This window comes from Leopardus geoffroyi, chromosome C1, assembly GCF_018350155.1.
Source record: "Leopardus geoffroyi isolate Oge1 chromosome C1, O.geoffroyi_Oge1_pat1.0, whole genome shotgun sequence".
NCBI classification, from domain to species: Eukaryota; Metazoa; Chordata; class Mammalia; order Carnivora; family Felidae; genus Leopardus; species Leopardus geoffroyi.
Genome location: NC_059328.1, coordinates 206551536 through 206567746, shown reverse-complemented (window position 1 = coordinate 206567746; position 16211 = coordinate 206551536). Strand labels below are relative to the sequence as shown.

Below are 16211 nucleotides of genomic sequence, written 5' to 3'. Positions count from 1 at the left end.
GACAGTGCAAGAAAGAAACACTAAGACATGCAAATTCCCAAAGAAGAGTTAACATTCATGACAATAAAGTCTAAAATCTTCCTTCTAGGAAATCCTCAATCCTCATGTAAATAATAATAGAGCTCAAATATTTAGTAATTCATCCATCATGATTCAGCAGCCATTATGTGCTTTTATTTTCAACTGACTATTACATACCAAGCAATATATGATAGAGGAAGAGTCTCTGTCCATTAAACAGAAATAGCTTTGTTGTTTTTCTCAAAAACAAGTCAGGCTCATTATTAAAAATGCATTGCAGAGGACTCTATCCATAACCACCCCCTGACATGCACAATTTCATAACTAATGGCACCATATACTATAAGCTGTTCTGTAACCTGCATTTTTCATCGACAATATGCCATCCAGATCTTTTCATGATTACAGAACTGCATTACTTTAATGGCTACAGAACATTCCACTCTATGGAAATACTATACTTAACTAGATCTGATTGATGAACATTTAGCATGTTCTTGTTGTGTGCTATTAAATGCATTAATAAACATCCTGGAGGGTTAGGACAGAGTGGTAATTAAAAGCACAATTTTGAAGTTGGACTGCCTGGTTTTCAATCTCAGTCCAATCTCTTATCAACTACAGGGCCTTGGTCAGGTTATTTGACCTCTCTATGCTTCCTCTATAAGCCTGGGAAAACAATAGCACCCCCCCCCCCCACCTCATAGGGTTGCTATGAGATAGTCAATATATGCAAAGCACTTAGAATGGTGCCCAGCAGATCATAAGAGCTTTATAAATGTTTTCTATTATTATCACTATTTTCACTTTTACACGTGTGCGATTATACGCTTTTGAGTCAACTAAAATTGGGATAGAAGCCCAGAATACTAAGAATGTGCACTTTAGACAGCCATATATTCTGCAAAATGCCCTCCAAAAGCCTATACCAATGGATTATCCATATCTTAAAAAATAGTCATCCTGGCTTGACAAATATGAAATCTGGAAACTCACTGTTTCCAGTATGAAATCTGATAACTCACTGTTATCTGATCAAGCTGGTTACACTGACTTAGTGCACACTGTGGGCAGGTAGAAATGGCAAAAATCCAGGTCAGGGATACTGAAGGAAAGGACACAAAGAATTCTATACCTAGCAAAAATATCCTCCAAAACCAAAAGTGAAATAAAGCCATTCTCCCCACCCTCCACCTCCCGCCGCCAAAAAAAAAAGAAAACAAAACCCAAAACCAAGAGAATTCATTGCCAGCATAACCATGCTAAAAGAAACACTGAATAGACTAATTTAGGCAGAAAGAATTGAGATGCCAGATGGAAGAATAGAACTGCAGGAAGGAATGAAGAACGGAAAGGATAAACATGTGGATAAGCCTAAATGTATGTTAATTATAAAACAATAAAAATAAGTTCTTGTGGGCTTTAAATATATGTAGAATTGAATTTCATTTAATGACTCACTATTCCCAGGGAATGGTAAAGGTACTAATTTGCATTTGACTCACAAATCAAGGCTGCATGTTATAATCTCTTGGGTAAACACTAAATGATCTGTAAAGGCTTTTTTTTTTTATTAAACAGTTTTTTTTAATGTTTATTTTGAGAAAAAGAAAGAACATGAGCAGGGGATGGGGCAGAGAGAGAGGAAGACACAGAATCTGAAGAGGGCTCCAGGCTCCGAGCTGTCAGCACAGAGCCTGAAGTAGGGCTCGAACTCACGAACCACGAAATCACCACCTAAGCTGAAGTCGGAAGTTTAACTGACTGAGCCACCCAGGCATCCCATGACTCTTTTTTTTTAAACTTTTTAAAAAAATATTTATTTATTTTTGAGGGGTGGGGGGAGAACGAGCAGGGGAGGGGCAGAGACAGAGGGAGACACAGAATCTGAAGCAGGTTCCGGGCTCTGAGCTGTCAGCACACAACCCAACGTGGGGAAATCATGACCTGAGCTGAAGTCGGACCTTTAACCGACTGAGCCACCCAGGCGCCCCATAAAGACTTTCTAACAAGCTAATAGAGGATCAAAAATAGGAGAGTTAAAATACTTGAACATTGGAGGACTTTTACCACCTGACTTCAAGACTTATTACAAAGCTAAAATAAATAAGAGGGTGGGATTACCATCAAGACAAATAGGCAAGAGAGTGGAGAGTATCACAGTCACTTGATTTATGACCAAGTTGATGCTTCAGCGAATGGAAAAAGGATAATCCCTATAAACAGTGCTGAGCATATTTGGTATCCCTACAGAACAAAGATGAATCCAAATCAATTCCAAGCAGACTGTAGATCTAAATTAGAAAAGCCAAATACTAAATCTTCTCAAACATAAGAGAGTATCTTCATGACCTTATGGTAGGCAAAAATATCTTAAGCAGGACACAGAAAATTACAAACATTAAGTGTGATAATTGGACTAGGTTAAAATTAAGAACCTCTCTTTCCCGAAAGATACCAATAGAGTAAAAAGGCAAGCCATCAGATGGGAAAAGAAATTTGCCATACTGTACAGATATCTGACCAGTTAGTCACCAATAGAGACAAGCAACCCAGTAAAAACAACAACAACAACAACAACAACAACGGTCAAAAGAAAGACAGGCACTCCACTAAAGAGGATATATAAATGGCCAACAAACATATGAAAAGGGACTGAATGTGATTATTCATCAGAGAAATCAAAATAAAAGCACAATGGACTACTGTTAGATACCCACGGGCATAACTACAATGAAAATGGTCAACATCAGGTGGGTGGGCAGAGATGCAGAGAACTGGAAATCTCATATACCACCAGTAGGGGGTGGAAATTGGTATAATTCTTCAGGAGGCACAACAGCATATCCTAAAGCTGAACACTCCTTATGACCTAGCAATTTTAATTGTGCATTCGTACCCAATGTTAAAATGTACGTATTTGCTCTAAAAGGCACATAAAAGGGAGTTCAGAGTAGCATCATTTACAATAACCTCCAACTGGAAACAATCCAAAATATCCATCCTTGATAGGAGGGATAGAGTGTGATATGGGCATACATTCTAATACTCTACGTCAGTAAACATGAACGGACTAAAGCTCTGTATGACAACATGGGTAAATATCACAAAGAAAATGGTGAGTAAAAGAAGCCCAAGGCAGAAGCATACATAACATAGAATTCCATTTATAGGGTGTTCCGTTAAGGGATGGTGTCAGAGAACTGGGGTGTGGGTACCTTGAGGGAGGTGCGGTGTAGCGGGCCTGGGGGTACCGATGTTAAATGTGTAGGATTCTTCTTTTCTAAGAGGGTACATCTGCCTTCTGGAGAAGGTGAATAGTGTATAAGTTTACTGAACTAAACCGAACGCTCCTTATGATTGAATTTGATTCAGAAATGGCTCCATTCTCGGGTTTCAGTGGTTAGTTGAGAATCACAGCAAATCACTCCACCTCTCCGCCCTAGGACAAACTAGTTACAATTTACAAAGTTGCAAGGGGGATAAGGTGCAAGTTCATGCCAATATTTTCTGGAATGTCACAGCAGCAGTGAGCATCACGGTCGAAGTTTGCATATATATATATTTCCCCAAGGGGCCAAAGAATCTCTTTTAAAAATATGTAAATACATGGGACGGTCTGATTCCTTTTCCAAAAGTTGATCGGACAGATTTTGAAGCCAGTGCATTTTCTGTTAAGAGAGGCGTACAATTATAAGCTTACAGAAGAACATCACCCTTCAGTGAAACCGTAACACGCTGTATACTCGAAAAAGCAAGAACCTAATGAAAGAAAGAAACCTCCGGACACTGGGCTTCCATGGAAGGTTCAATCCAATCTCTTATTCTTATGTTACTAGTAACTGGAACTCACCTAAAACACAGATGCAACCCAGTAGTGCTGGATCTCAAAGCTGTGCTCTGTCCCTGGATGTGGCTGTTTTTATTCACGTAAGCAAAAGTGAATGCACTGTCAATACAATGCTAGACATCGAGCATTTGCCCGAGTTCCCTCTCCCACAGTCTGAGAGATAAGGGCACTCTGGGGACGTTCTCACTGAGGTAGGCTGCCTGCTTCCCTCTGGCCACCTTGCCCATCTGACACCACCGTGAGGGACCATCTCTGTAGCTGCTGGCCTCGTCCACTTGGGCTCGGCTGCTCGGCCATTAGCCTCAAATAGTTCCCTGGCCTTCCTCCCCAGGCAGGCTAGTTGCCACTTAATGGTCACATTCCCTCAGGTCTGACCACACGCCAGACTAGAACAGTTTCGTAGGCCAACCAATTTCTACCGCCGCAGGAAGGATACAAGCGGCTTCTGGTCGGAGGCGAACTGGCCCAGTACCAGTCTGTGTCTGCTCCAGTCCTTTAAATTTGGGGGTCCTGCCCTGCAGGGACCGCTGGCCTCTGGGTGATGCTAGTGCCTTGACCAACTTCTGCCTTTGCCTAGCTTCTGCGGGCTGCATTCGAGGCTCAGTCTGGCTCCCCTGCTGGATCCAGAGCACTCCTGTGGGCCCCCTCAACTCACACTTGCCGAACAGATGGAAAACCGGGCCCCAACTGTGGCTTTTTGGACAGGGTGGAGAAAGGAAATAAAAAATTAATTTGCCTGTGTTGATGGCTAGGAATACCTACCACAAGCAGTTCTTACTGGAAATGCCCTAATTTTAGTTTGATTAATACAAAAACATAACAATGTCTTCAGTTTCCCATTATATCACCCTAACAAATGGCTGTGTGGACTTCTATAGTGGTTAACTAATAATGATTGAGTCTTTACAAAACCCACAACAACCTTAAAAACAAGAGAGGATGAATGCTTTACCATGAGTACTTATTACTTTTGAAACCAGAAACAATTCTCTATTTTCATAAAAGGGTAAAAGTACGTCTCTTCAAGGTAAAGAAAACAACAATATGCATAATAACGTAGTGCTCCAAAACACAACCAAATTCCCTTTTTATCTCAGTAACGAACTTATCCTACAACAGAAAGTAAGGCTTGCTTGGGTATAATTTATATTATAATTAGCTTTCTTTTCCATATTAAGAAAGGCAGTTTGAAGTATGTTTTGTTTTTTTTTTTTAAGTAGTTTCAAAGAACTTGAAGGAAAAAAAAAAACCACCAAAAATGCTCTAGTCCAAAGCCAGGATACAGTCTTGTATGCGCTGCAGATAATTTAATATTTGAGAAGCCTTTTCAACCTTCTCCAACTGCAACCAAAACTAAAGCAATACTTAGAGGAACGAAATAAATGAGTAAGCAAATAAAACCCAATATCTATATAATTATCCACACATCAAACAATTCAGGGACAATAAAATAGAAGAGCATTTCAGCTCATTCAAGTTCAAAATAACGGAACAACCATTCACGAATCACAACAACAACAAAACTTGTGGCTAATTTTACTGTTAACGTATTGGGGATGATCGCCTTATCAGTCAAAGACTTAAAATCAATTCTGTACAAGTTGATTAATTTCAGGCATCGAAAACGGAGTATGATCGACCTTCTTGATTTGCTCTCATCCTCCTTTCCCCACATAAACAAGTATAATGTCCAGTTTTGAGTCCTTGAAAGAGCAGGAAGATGCAATGGTGTCAATGTAGAAAGGGTACCCCTGGGTACCTCTTCTGAGGACAGATCCATTTCATTTTGGAGAAGTGCCCCTCCTACAGGCCAACCCAAATCCTAACCCTGACCATCACCGTCTATCACAGCCCCTGCTCACACAAGCTGGCTCCCACCCAGCTGGACCAAACACCATCTCTGGCACCCTCCAACAACATTTAACGCAGCAATGGGCTCATTGTCCGGGCCAGGCCATTAGACACTTTCCGGAAATTCTCCCCACTGCAATCCTTTCAGGAATGAAACAAAGAATTTAAGCCCAGAGCTCCTTGGGTCTAGCCTCAGAGAGAAGACAGCCCAAGAATATGACCCCACCATGTGAAGAGATGTGCAGAGAAGCTAAGGAAAGCATAGGGAGACTTCCGACAAAGATCTAGACCTCAGGTCCCATCCTCCCAAGGGCTACCTGTATCTCTACCCTTCCTACAGTGTGGTTATAAAAGCCAATACATTTTCAAGGATGCCTGGGTGGCTCAGGTGGTTAATTGTCTGTCTCTTGGTTTTGGCTCAGGCCATGATCTCACAGTCGTGAGATCGAGCCCTGCATCAGGCTCTGCACGGGCAATGGAGCCTGCTTGGGATTCTCTCTCTCCTTCTCTCTCTCTTCCCCTTCCCTGCTCACACTCTCTCCCTCTCTCTCCCTTGCTCTCTCTCTCTCCCAAAATAAATAAATAAACTTAAAAGGAAACAATAACGACTTTTCCTTTAAGCTTGAGTTTGAGTTAGTGTCTATTCTTTGCCCTCAAGGAGTCCTGACTTGCACGGATGGTAACCACTTGGGTTTGGGCATTCTCAGGAGTGAGAACTTTCTAGCCCCTGTTTTCAGGGCACTGCCTTTGTTAGCCCACAGGGGTGGCTTCTGGGGTCTTGTTTCTCCTCTGGGTCCCATTCCCCTCGCTGAGGCTCACTGGCCCAAGGGTAGCACCCAGGGCAATCAAGCTTTCATCTCTGGAAATTAAGATTTCTGACGTGAGAGAGAGGTTGTGGGGTTCTTTGAACAGTGGCACTCTAGTGGGAGAGGAAGGCGCTCTCAGACGCCCTGGTTCTATCCCTCTGGAGGCTTAGCTGCTCAACCCTGAGTTCCATGAGCTGAGTTCCATGAGCTGTCCCAGTCCTTCCAACGCATTCTGCCCTCTCTTCCTTTATTTCCCTCCGCAGCTGGCTACAATTGGTTTACTCTTCAAACCAAGAGAACGTGAAATCACACACACACACACACACACGTTTCTGTAAATCATTGGTTAGGACACCTTTCCCTATGGGAAATGTAAGACTTCAATAAAAATCAGCTTGAGCAACGATGAACTTTTTACCTTGACCAAGCCGAGAGGTACTGTGGCCCCAGCGGTGGTACATCAGCAGCTCAAGGATGTCATCAAGGCCACCGTGTTCTACCCCCGTGTTTTGCCACGAACGGTACCGACTTCTCTCCGAGGTCAATTCCCCTAGAGCTCACAGATGGCTTCAGCTTACAGCTGCGGCCACCTGTGGCATTATCCCCATCCAGCAGGAGATGGAGACACTTCCCCGTGCACGGGACTGCATAATCAGATACGGAAATAAGATTCTAGCAGTGGTGTGAGTCAGAATTAATTCAGCTTGGTGACCACCCGAGGAGCGTGGGAAGGCAGGAGCCAGGGCGGTGCCCAACTTTCTCACTGAGACATCTTGGCAGATGAGACACCCATCTCTGAGGTGGGGCCAGAGCTGGTTTGGCAGGATGGTGACACCAGGCGTAGGTTCACTCAGGCCTGCCCAGGAGTCAGCCGGAGCCTGTCCCCGAAGCCTTGACATCAGAGAGCAAACCACTCACCCCCTGACACGCAGTGGTTTCTTCAGGCGAGAGATAAGTACATTTCCGCTCTGCTTGAATTGCTTCCTCTTCGTGCGCAGACAGCCATTTGCATCAAGCCATCAGCTACCTGCCTGACTTACGAGCTGGGCACGTCCCGGTCGTGGGCGATGAGAGCAGTTCACGACGTGGACGTGGCGGGTGCTTGCACAGGCTCGCTCTCCACCTGCCTTCCACCTTCCAGCTCCTTCCGTGCTCACAGCCAGTTCTGCAGGACAGTTAGTCTAATCAATGGCTCTCAACCCTGGCTGCACATTAAAATCAACTGAGGAGCTTTGAAAAAATACCAATGCTTAGGATCTGTGTGTGTGTGTGTGTGTTGCCTCCATTCTTTAGGTATTGTGGATAACGCCGCTGCTATGCATGTGGGTGTCCAAATACCCCCCGGGGGAGATTTTAAAAAAGCTTTCCCCAGGATGTGACTATGCAGTCACTGAGAACCATTAGTGCGAGGCAGTCCCCGGTGGCTGCAAGGGGTCCAGGAGGGAGGCCCGGCCCAGCTGCTCCACGCGAAGTACAATACTTGTCACACCAAGGCGTCAGCAGCTCGCACATCTGTCACCATCAACACGCAGAGACTCGGGAGGGTGAGGTAGGGTTTGTTTCCGTGTGTATCTCGCAGATCTGGCTCCCAGCCCGGCACCTGCAGTAAACTATTCAGCTGCTGCTGAGTGACAAAGACTTGCCAATCCGTAATTTAACTCGATCCTGCTATTAAAAGGAACTGTTCCCTCCTGCTAATAGGAATTACGTACCGTCACACCCTGGCCTGGGCCTGCGTCCGGCTCTAAGATCTTCATGAAATAAAATTCCACGTGTGGGAGAAACCCCGGGGCGGGGTGGGGGGGGGGGGTTGGCGATGGCGCCACGGGGTGGGGGTGAGGGTGGGGAAGAAGTTTCTACAGCTTTGCTCCAGTTTCTTCTGGGACGGATGCCCCAAAGAGAGCAGCTGGGCCCGTTCCTTGCAGCTGAATGAGAGGCTTAAACAGTCTTCCCTGCAAATAGCTGCTGCCCCATCCGCATAACCCACTTTAAAAAGCAAAGACAGGCACCAAGCTGTGTCTTTCTTGAGGTGGGTTTTCTGTGCCCTTTACTCATGTCTGCGGCTCCACATTCTCGTGCTGATGCTGGTTTGCATTTCAACCTGAATTCTCGCGATCACTTTTTATGAAAGCCTGCAGAAATTAAAAAGTAGCCCCAGATGAAAGGAATGCCAAACACCCGCGAGAGCGCTGGCTGGTTCCACATTGAAGTCCACGGCCGTACTTGGAGAGACCCTCCTCCTAATGCGAAGCAGCGGTGTGGCGAATTGAGAATGCTCCCCTCTCCCATCCCCTGTCGGCTCAGAGGCCAGATACGCTGTGTGTGTGACGGGACGGGGACCGCAAGGACGAGTCTCGGGAGGGAGATGAAGCGCCTGGTCCCCTAACTGCTCCTCTAGCGTCTTCAAGGTCTGGTCGGGCCGGAATGAGGATGGGGCAGAAGCTGCCGGGTCGTGCAAATTCAGGGTCAGCGCTGGCCTTTATTTAAAATATGGATATCCTGGGGGCACCTGGGTGGCTCAGTCGGTTAAGCATCCGACTTCGGCTCAGATCATGATCTCACGGTTCGTGGGTTCGAGCCCTGCATCGGGCTCTGTGCTGATGGCTCGTGGAGCCTGGAGCCTGCTTCCGATTCTGTGTCTCCCTCTCTCTCAAAATAAATAAACTTTAAAAGAAAAATATGGATATTTTGTTTATCATGGACATGTTTTGCATTAATTTTGCTTTTTTTCTAAGTGTTCCATTAAAATCATTTATCTTGGTCGGGGACTTGTCTGGCGCTCCCTCCATGTGGCACCTGGCCTGCCTCCCCCGAGGCCCAGCTCTGACTCCTGACTCCAGTGGCTTTCGGCTCTTCCTTGCTTTTCTGAGTTAACCTGTGCTTTAAGAGGAAAGCACGAGGGTCTCTCACCGCATCCCGTGCGGCCATAAGCCCCCTTTCTCTGGGTTTACGTCCTCCCAGCCTCTGCCTCTGCTCATTCTCACAAGCTGTCTCAATCCATCTGTGCATCTCTGCTGCTTCTGCCCCCCGCCCTCCCCACCCCCCACCCCCGCTCCCCGCCACCCTTCTTGCGATGGCCAACACCAGACACCAGGAGGACAGGCAGGAGGGTGGCCTTTCCCTCAGAGCCATTTTCTGCTAACACAATTTTTGAGCCTCACGCGGAGAGTAACACAATTAGCAAGGGCCCATTCCCTTCTAGAGAAATCTTTCTTGTGCCAATTACGATGATAAATAGTGCCCTGTGGTTAGCCATGGCCAGCCCCGTGCTCTGGAACTCCAAGGCAGCTGGCTGGCACACCCGGAAACAGAGCTCTGAGGTCATTGTAACCGCGCGGACCGCCGCAGCCCTAGAAACATACGCAATTCGGTAAAAGGGTAGGCGAACCTTTAAATGCAGACGCGTCTCTCTGTGTCACCACAACCGCCAGCCCAGAGCAGTCTGGAAAGGAAGCAAGGCCTATACTTCCGGGCTCTTTTGACCCGATGGGACCCTTTCCCTGGAGAGGGCAGCTGAGATCCTTACAATCCAGGCCCGTCTCTGTGAGGACCTAAGTGGGAAGCCGTATCCACACGCTCCCATCCTTGACCCTGGGCGTTGCTCCTGCACCACGGGTAAACCAGCATGAAAAGAAATGAGCTGAGTCTCTGTTGTCATTCTAGCCACTCTTTCAAGTCAGGAGAGCCTAGCCCAGCTCAGCCTCCTCGATATTATCTTTCTTTTTTAATTTTTCTATTAAAATTTTTTTTTTAATGTTTTTACTTTTGAGAGAGAGAGACGGAATGAAGAGTCGGGGAGGTGCAGAGAGAGAGGGAGACACAGAATCCAAAGCAGGCTCCAGGCTCCGAGCTGCCAGCACAGAGTTTGACACGGGGCTCGAACTCACAAACCGAGAGATCGTGACCTGACCCAAAGTCGATGCTTAATCGACTGAGCCATCCAGGCGCCCCTCCCTGGATATTATCTTAGTGATTCATTATTATTATTATGCCAAGAGTCACAACATCATAATTACTTACCTCACTGGCCTGATGGGGAGTATAAGCACGTATGCAAATAGCTGTAGAAGTATGCAGCGTAAAAAACACACCGACACACTGGCCGCGGTGTCATTTGGATGGTCACCCCAAGACCTGCCCACAGGGACTTACCAGGACCGTGTGCATCCCAGTGTAGACTCTGCTGAGACACACCAAGGTGGAAAACACCACAGCCATCAGCAACCCCAGAACAAAGGGATACTGTCAGGGGGAGAAGAGAAAACAAGGCGATTAGACCATGCTCACGTAGCTTGACGCCGTGGGAGGAGAGCATCCTGGCTTAATAGCCACCAGAGTCAATCTCCATTTCCCTAGACCAGCAGTCTGATGGTCTAAAACCATTTGAAAAGTGGGAAAATGGAGCAAAGGAAAGGGGAGGGCGCCCAGGACCATAGCGCTGGAAGTTTCACAACATAGAAACTATAAACATACCAACGAGACTTCGTTAGAACTCGGCCTTAGGCCAGTTTTAGTGAAGTAAATCGTTTTTTATTTCGACCTATTCTTCTCCATAGAGTAACATGTATGAAGTATACAGTGCTGAGCGAGGGGCAAGGCGGAGGGGCCGTGCTACCACCTGGAAGTCCAACCAGCTCCATCCCCACCGAGTGCTGTGCGGTCAAGTTTGGCAACAGCTGGCTCCCTAAGGAAGCCCAGGGGCAATGGGCCCAAGTGAAGAATGGGCACCTTTACATACGGATGTTAAGGCACAAATCCAGACTTCGCTAAATCTCAACATTCGCTGGCGGGTAACAATGAAGCCAATGATGAATCTCATTGAATCTCAACAATGAATCTCAACATTCGCTGGTGGGTAGCATGAGCGGAAGAATCCGGCTCATGCGGAGTCATATAAGGAACATGCAGATATTCTGCTCATAAACAGAGACGTAGAGATAAAATCCACGCGCTTCAAGCACTGACGCCTGTGGGGTTTCACGGTGAGAAAGGTAAAGACGACAGAGAGCTGTCGCTATTACGTGAGGCTCTGTACAGTCACCTGCTCCGTCAATCGTCATACGACTCTGCGAAGTGGGCTCTATCATGAGGTCCATTCCACAAATGAAGACAGCCTTCAACTTGAGAACCCTTACATCGCTATTGAACTTTGGCACAAAGATGCCTTCCCATTAGTCATCCCATTTGATCCTCACAATAGGAGCTGGGCTCAGACAGGCAGACTGTGCCCAAGGTCACACACCTCGTAAAGGGTACGAGTCAGAACTGGAAGCCACAATTTCCATCTCCAAGCCCAACACATTCTTTTTTGTTCTTTTTTTAATGTTTGTTTATTTTTGAGAGAGAGAGAGAGTGCTATCAGGGGAGAGGCAGAGAGAGAGGGAGACAGAGATTCCGAAGCAGGCTTTATGCTATCAGCACAAAGCCTGATGGAGGGCTCGAACTCATGAACCCTAAGATCATGACCTAAGCCGAAGTCAGATGCGTAACCAGCTGGGCCACCCAGGTGTCCCCCCAACACATTCTTTCTGATGTAAGATGTGAATACAATCACACATGGTCGTACGTCTTTTCTTAACATTTATCATTAACCGGGTCTCAGATTTTAAGAAAAAGTGTTAAAAAGTAATGAGTTAATGCATTCAGAAGTTAGAGTTTGGGCATTAGCCTGAACACATATAAAGAAACCAGATTTAGAAATGTTACAGCAAAGAACCCAAATAGCTACACATATTTATCATTAAAAATTGACTAGGAAGGGGCACCTGGGTGGCTCAGTTGGTTAAGCCTCCAACTTCGGCTCAGCTCATGATCTCACGGTTCGTGAGTTCGAGCCCCACATCGGGCTCTGTGCTGACAGCTTGGAGCCTGGAACCTGCTTCACATTCTGTGTCTCCCTCTCTCTCTGCCCCTCTCCCACCTGTGCTCTGTCCCTCTCTCTCTCAAAAATAAACATTAAAGGAATTTTTTAACTAAAAAAAAAAAAAATTGAGTAGGAAAGAAGTCTGCAACAACTCAGGCTGAAAACTGCTACATCATGGGAGCTGAAAAGCATTTTTAAAGAAGGACCAAGTGGCCTTGAAACGAGTATATAAATGGTTCTTGTTGCTGTTTTCTTGCAGTCCGCTGCTACTTGAGGCTTTTTTCCTGTGCAACGTCAGCACGCTCACAGGCCTCTCTGGATGATGAGGACCAGCCCTGGGTCCACCGTGTCCTGCGGGGACAGGTGCCCTGCGTATGATGCAGCTCAGAAGTCTGCGTTAAGTTAATTCAGACAGGCAGTACTGGAGAGCTCACACACTTTTGACCCTGGCGTGACGTCTAAGTTACAGCAGAGGATTATACCTGGTTGGATATATTCCTGGGACCTGTCCCTTTCCCATCCGGGAGACTGAGGTCTGACTCCAGGTGACCAGGTAGAAGACTCCAGAGGCAGAGAGCCAGGATCCAGCGCTAATCCTGTCCTTGTCCAACTACATCAGGCTGACCCCCCCCTTGTTCTGCACAACAGAACGGGCTTCGAGGGTGCAGGGACAAGGCGAAACGACACTGTCGTTTACATACATGACTGCTAGGTTTAACGAAATCCAAATTTTCCAGAGAGTAAAAGGGAAAAATTATTAAATTCAACGCAAACGTGGAGCCAAACTCCTCAGGTAGGCAAAGCAAAACTTGACCGCGGTACTGACGTAACTTTCGAAAGGTCTGACTGTAATCGGCATCGAAGCAGATATTAATGAAGTGAAATTCTTCCGTTTTCAACAGTTATTAATCTCTTGTCATTTAGAGAGGAATCTAGAAAACACGGAGCCATTATTTCTAGTGGTTGAGCCCCAACCAGGGGCAGAGGCATCCTTGGGAGCCAACGGGGGGGCACAGACTCTTTCCTGCCCTGGGCCCCGGGGAGTCTAGCAAGAGGATTTACTGGGTGGAGTCATCTCAGCCCTGGAGGACCATGTACGAGGATCATAAGCTCCTCACGTCTGCCGCAAACAGAAGATGAGAAAACCGATCACGCACTGTCTCGTTGGGAGCAGTCCATGTCATGCTCGTTGGGGGGGGGGGGGTGTTATTACCGGGGGGTGTGCCTTTCACTCTGAGGCACAGCCTGACTTGGATGCTAACCCATATGTCCCTTTCTCTACGAAGAAACTGTCACTGATGGCTCAATACATTTCAGTCCCCCCGAGTCTCGATTTCATAAACCTCAAAGCCCCTCAGAAAAGACAACTCTGAAGCAAAACCTCTCTTTGCCACCTCACGGCATGGGTGGCGGCCTCACCTGGTATCTGTCCATCGTAGAGATGAGGAGGGTGAAGGAAATGGTGGTGGCCGCCATGGCGTGGGTAGATGGCATTCCATACTCAGCAATCACTCTCTTCTCCAGTTTCACGACGGGAGGGGAGAAGGGGCGGGGCCACTTCAGGATGTCCTTGGCCATCTGGCCAATATACATCACCAACTGCAAAACCAAAGGACGGGGGTGAGTCTAACCGAGTAAGTGAAATCCCTTGGTTGTGTGAATTTATTTGGGGGATCCCAGTCTGTTGGCGGAAATCCCCTTCCTCTCTGACCCAGCTACCTCCTACGAAAGTCTTGTAGGATGCGTCTTAGTCCATAAAAAGAGAAACAGGCCGTCTGAACTCCAGAAGACCACTGGGCCCCTAAGATAGGACATTAACACATACCTTAATTTGAATGATATACTCAAAAAGCATTTCCATAGTTCCTATGTGTGCCAGGTACTGTTCTAAGAGCTTTACAAATGTTAATTCACTTAATCCAGTGACACCTACAGAACGCAGGTAGAGAACAAGATTCGAATCCGATGAGTTTTGCTTCAAAATCTGTGGCTTATGCCACCATGATAATACCTCAAAACCGGGATAGTTCTCAAATCAGACAGTCTTTGTTCTCAAGTTTTAACCAGAAAAGTGACTGTTCTGGGGCACCTGGGTGGCTCAGTTGGTTGAGCATCCAACTTCAGCTCGGGTCACAATCTTGCGTTCGTGGGCTTGAGACCCATATCCGGCTCTGTGCTGACAGCTCAGAGCCTGGAGCCTGGTTCAGATTCTGTGTCTCCCTCTCTCTCTGCCCGCCCCCCATGTGTGCTCTGTCTCTCTTTCTCTCTCTCTCAAAAATGAACATTAAAAAAGAAAAGAAAAGAAAAGAAAAGAAAAGAAAAGAAAAGAAAAGTGATTGTTACAGAGCTTCTGCTTAAGAATTTTTTGGGGGGCACCTGGGTGGCTCAGTCGGTTGAGCGTCCAACTTCGGCTCAGGTCATGATCTCACGGTCTGTGAGTTCAAGCCCCATGTCAGGCTCTGTGCTGACAGCTCAGAGCCTGGAACCTGCTTCCGATTCTGTGTCTCCCTCGCTCTCTGCCCCTCCCCCGCTTGTGCTCACTCACTCTCTCTCTCTCTCTCTCTCAAAAATAAACAAAAATTTTTTCGAATGTTACTCTATTTTTTTTTTAATTTTTTTTTTCAACGTTTATTTATTTTTGGGACAGAGAGAGACAGAGCATGAACGGGGGAGGGGCAGAGAGAGAGGGAGACACAGAATCGGACACAGGCTCCAGGCTCTGAGCCATCAGCCCAGAGCCTGACGCGGGGCTCGAACTCACAGACCGCGAGATCGTGACCTGGCTGAAGTCGGACGCTTAACCGACTGCGCCACCCAGGCGCCCCTCTATTTTTGAATCTTACACTGTTACTCTAAATGCACGTAGGCAACACACTGGATATAATTTAATTTCTTTCAGTAATCAGGAGCATCAGTAAGATACATGGCAGGAGCATTTCCAACCCTCAAATACAGACAACTCAACCTAGAGTTTTCTCAAGTGATTGTTCACGATGACATTAATGAAGAAACGGCTCCCCTCCCTTCTTTCTCTTAAAGCACAAGACACAAACCAGAATTCGACTTCCGTGACCCTTCAGGGACGAACAGGAAGGACTATCAACCACAGACTTCCTTTGGCAGAGGGCTCTTGAGGACACTTTCAGGATCAGGCACAAAGCCGGAAGAGCAGCCCCTCTCCTCAAGCCTGCATTTGCCACGTGAAGTGTGGCCTGAAGACGGGTGGTGTGTGCCCCACCCTGGGCCCCGGTCTCAAATGCAGCATCTCAGGCCCCAGCCCGGACCTACGGAATGAGAGCCCGGCTTTCACGAGACTCTCAGGTGGCTCGTGTGCACCTGAGAATTGGAGAAGCCCCACGTGACACTGTATTCTCGCACGGGTCCCTTTGTCCCGGGCTTTAATCATAAACCTCCTCATCTTACCACGACCGTATTGATTTTCCTAGGCCTCTGTTCAGCTCGTGATGGGTGGAGTCACCTTGCTTTGGGACGAGACCGGCCATGGATGCTTTAGGGCCTGGCCACATTCTGGTGCTTTCTTTTAGCTCGCTTAATTCGGAGCATTATTCCAGTGTACTCACGTCCCCCAGAAGGCACTGCTTATGTTTTGTGCCCCACTGCCCATTTTGCTCTGGGTTAAAAAACCGAGAATCACTGTCTGCACAGCAGGCCAAATCCACAGGCTTTAAAGCCTCAGTGACAATCACTGAATTCCACAGCTGTGATTTCTAATCGGACTTTGAAATTCAACCTCTTTACCGTCCCCTTATTACCAGGAACTACTGTCCTGGAAACCGGCTCGCTCTTTTATGTTTCCGCC

At 46.9% G+C, this 16211-nt stretch overlaps 1 protein-coding gene across 5 annotated transcripts in view; it reads right to left on the bottom strand.

The window, feature by feature from the left end:
* SGPP2 (sphingosine-1-phosphate phosphatase 2) overlaps positions 1–16211 on the bottom strand; it is a 108524-nt gene that overhangs the window by 13742 nt on the left and 78571 nt on the right. For all 5 annotated transcript variants that reach the window (XM_045481436.1, XM_045481440.1, XM_045481438.1 and 2 more), the window contains 2 exons: positions 13811–13990; positions 10681–10770 (listed from right to left, as the gene is read on the bottom strand). In XM_045481436.1, coding sequence (XP_045337392.1) covers positions 10681–10770; positions 13811–13990 — 270 coding nt within the window. The remainder of the gene's footprint in view (positions 1–10680; positions 10771–13810; positions 13991–16211) is intronic.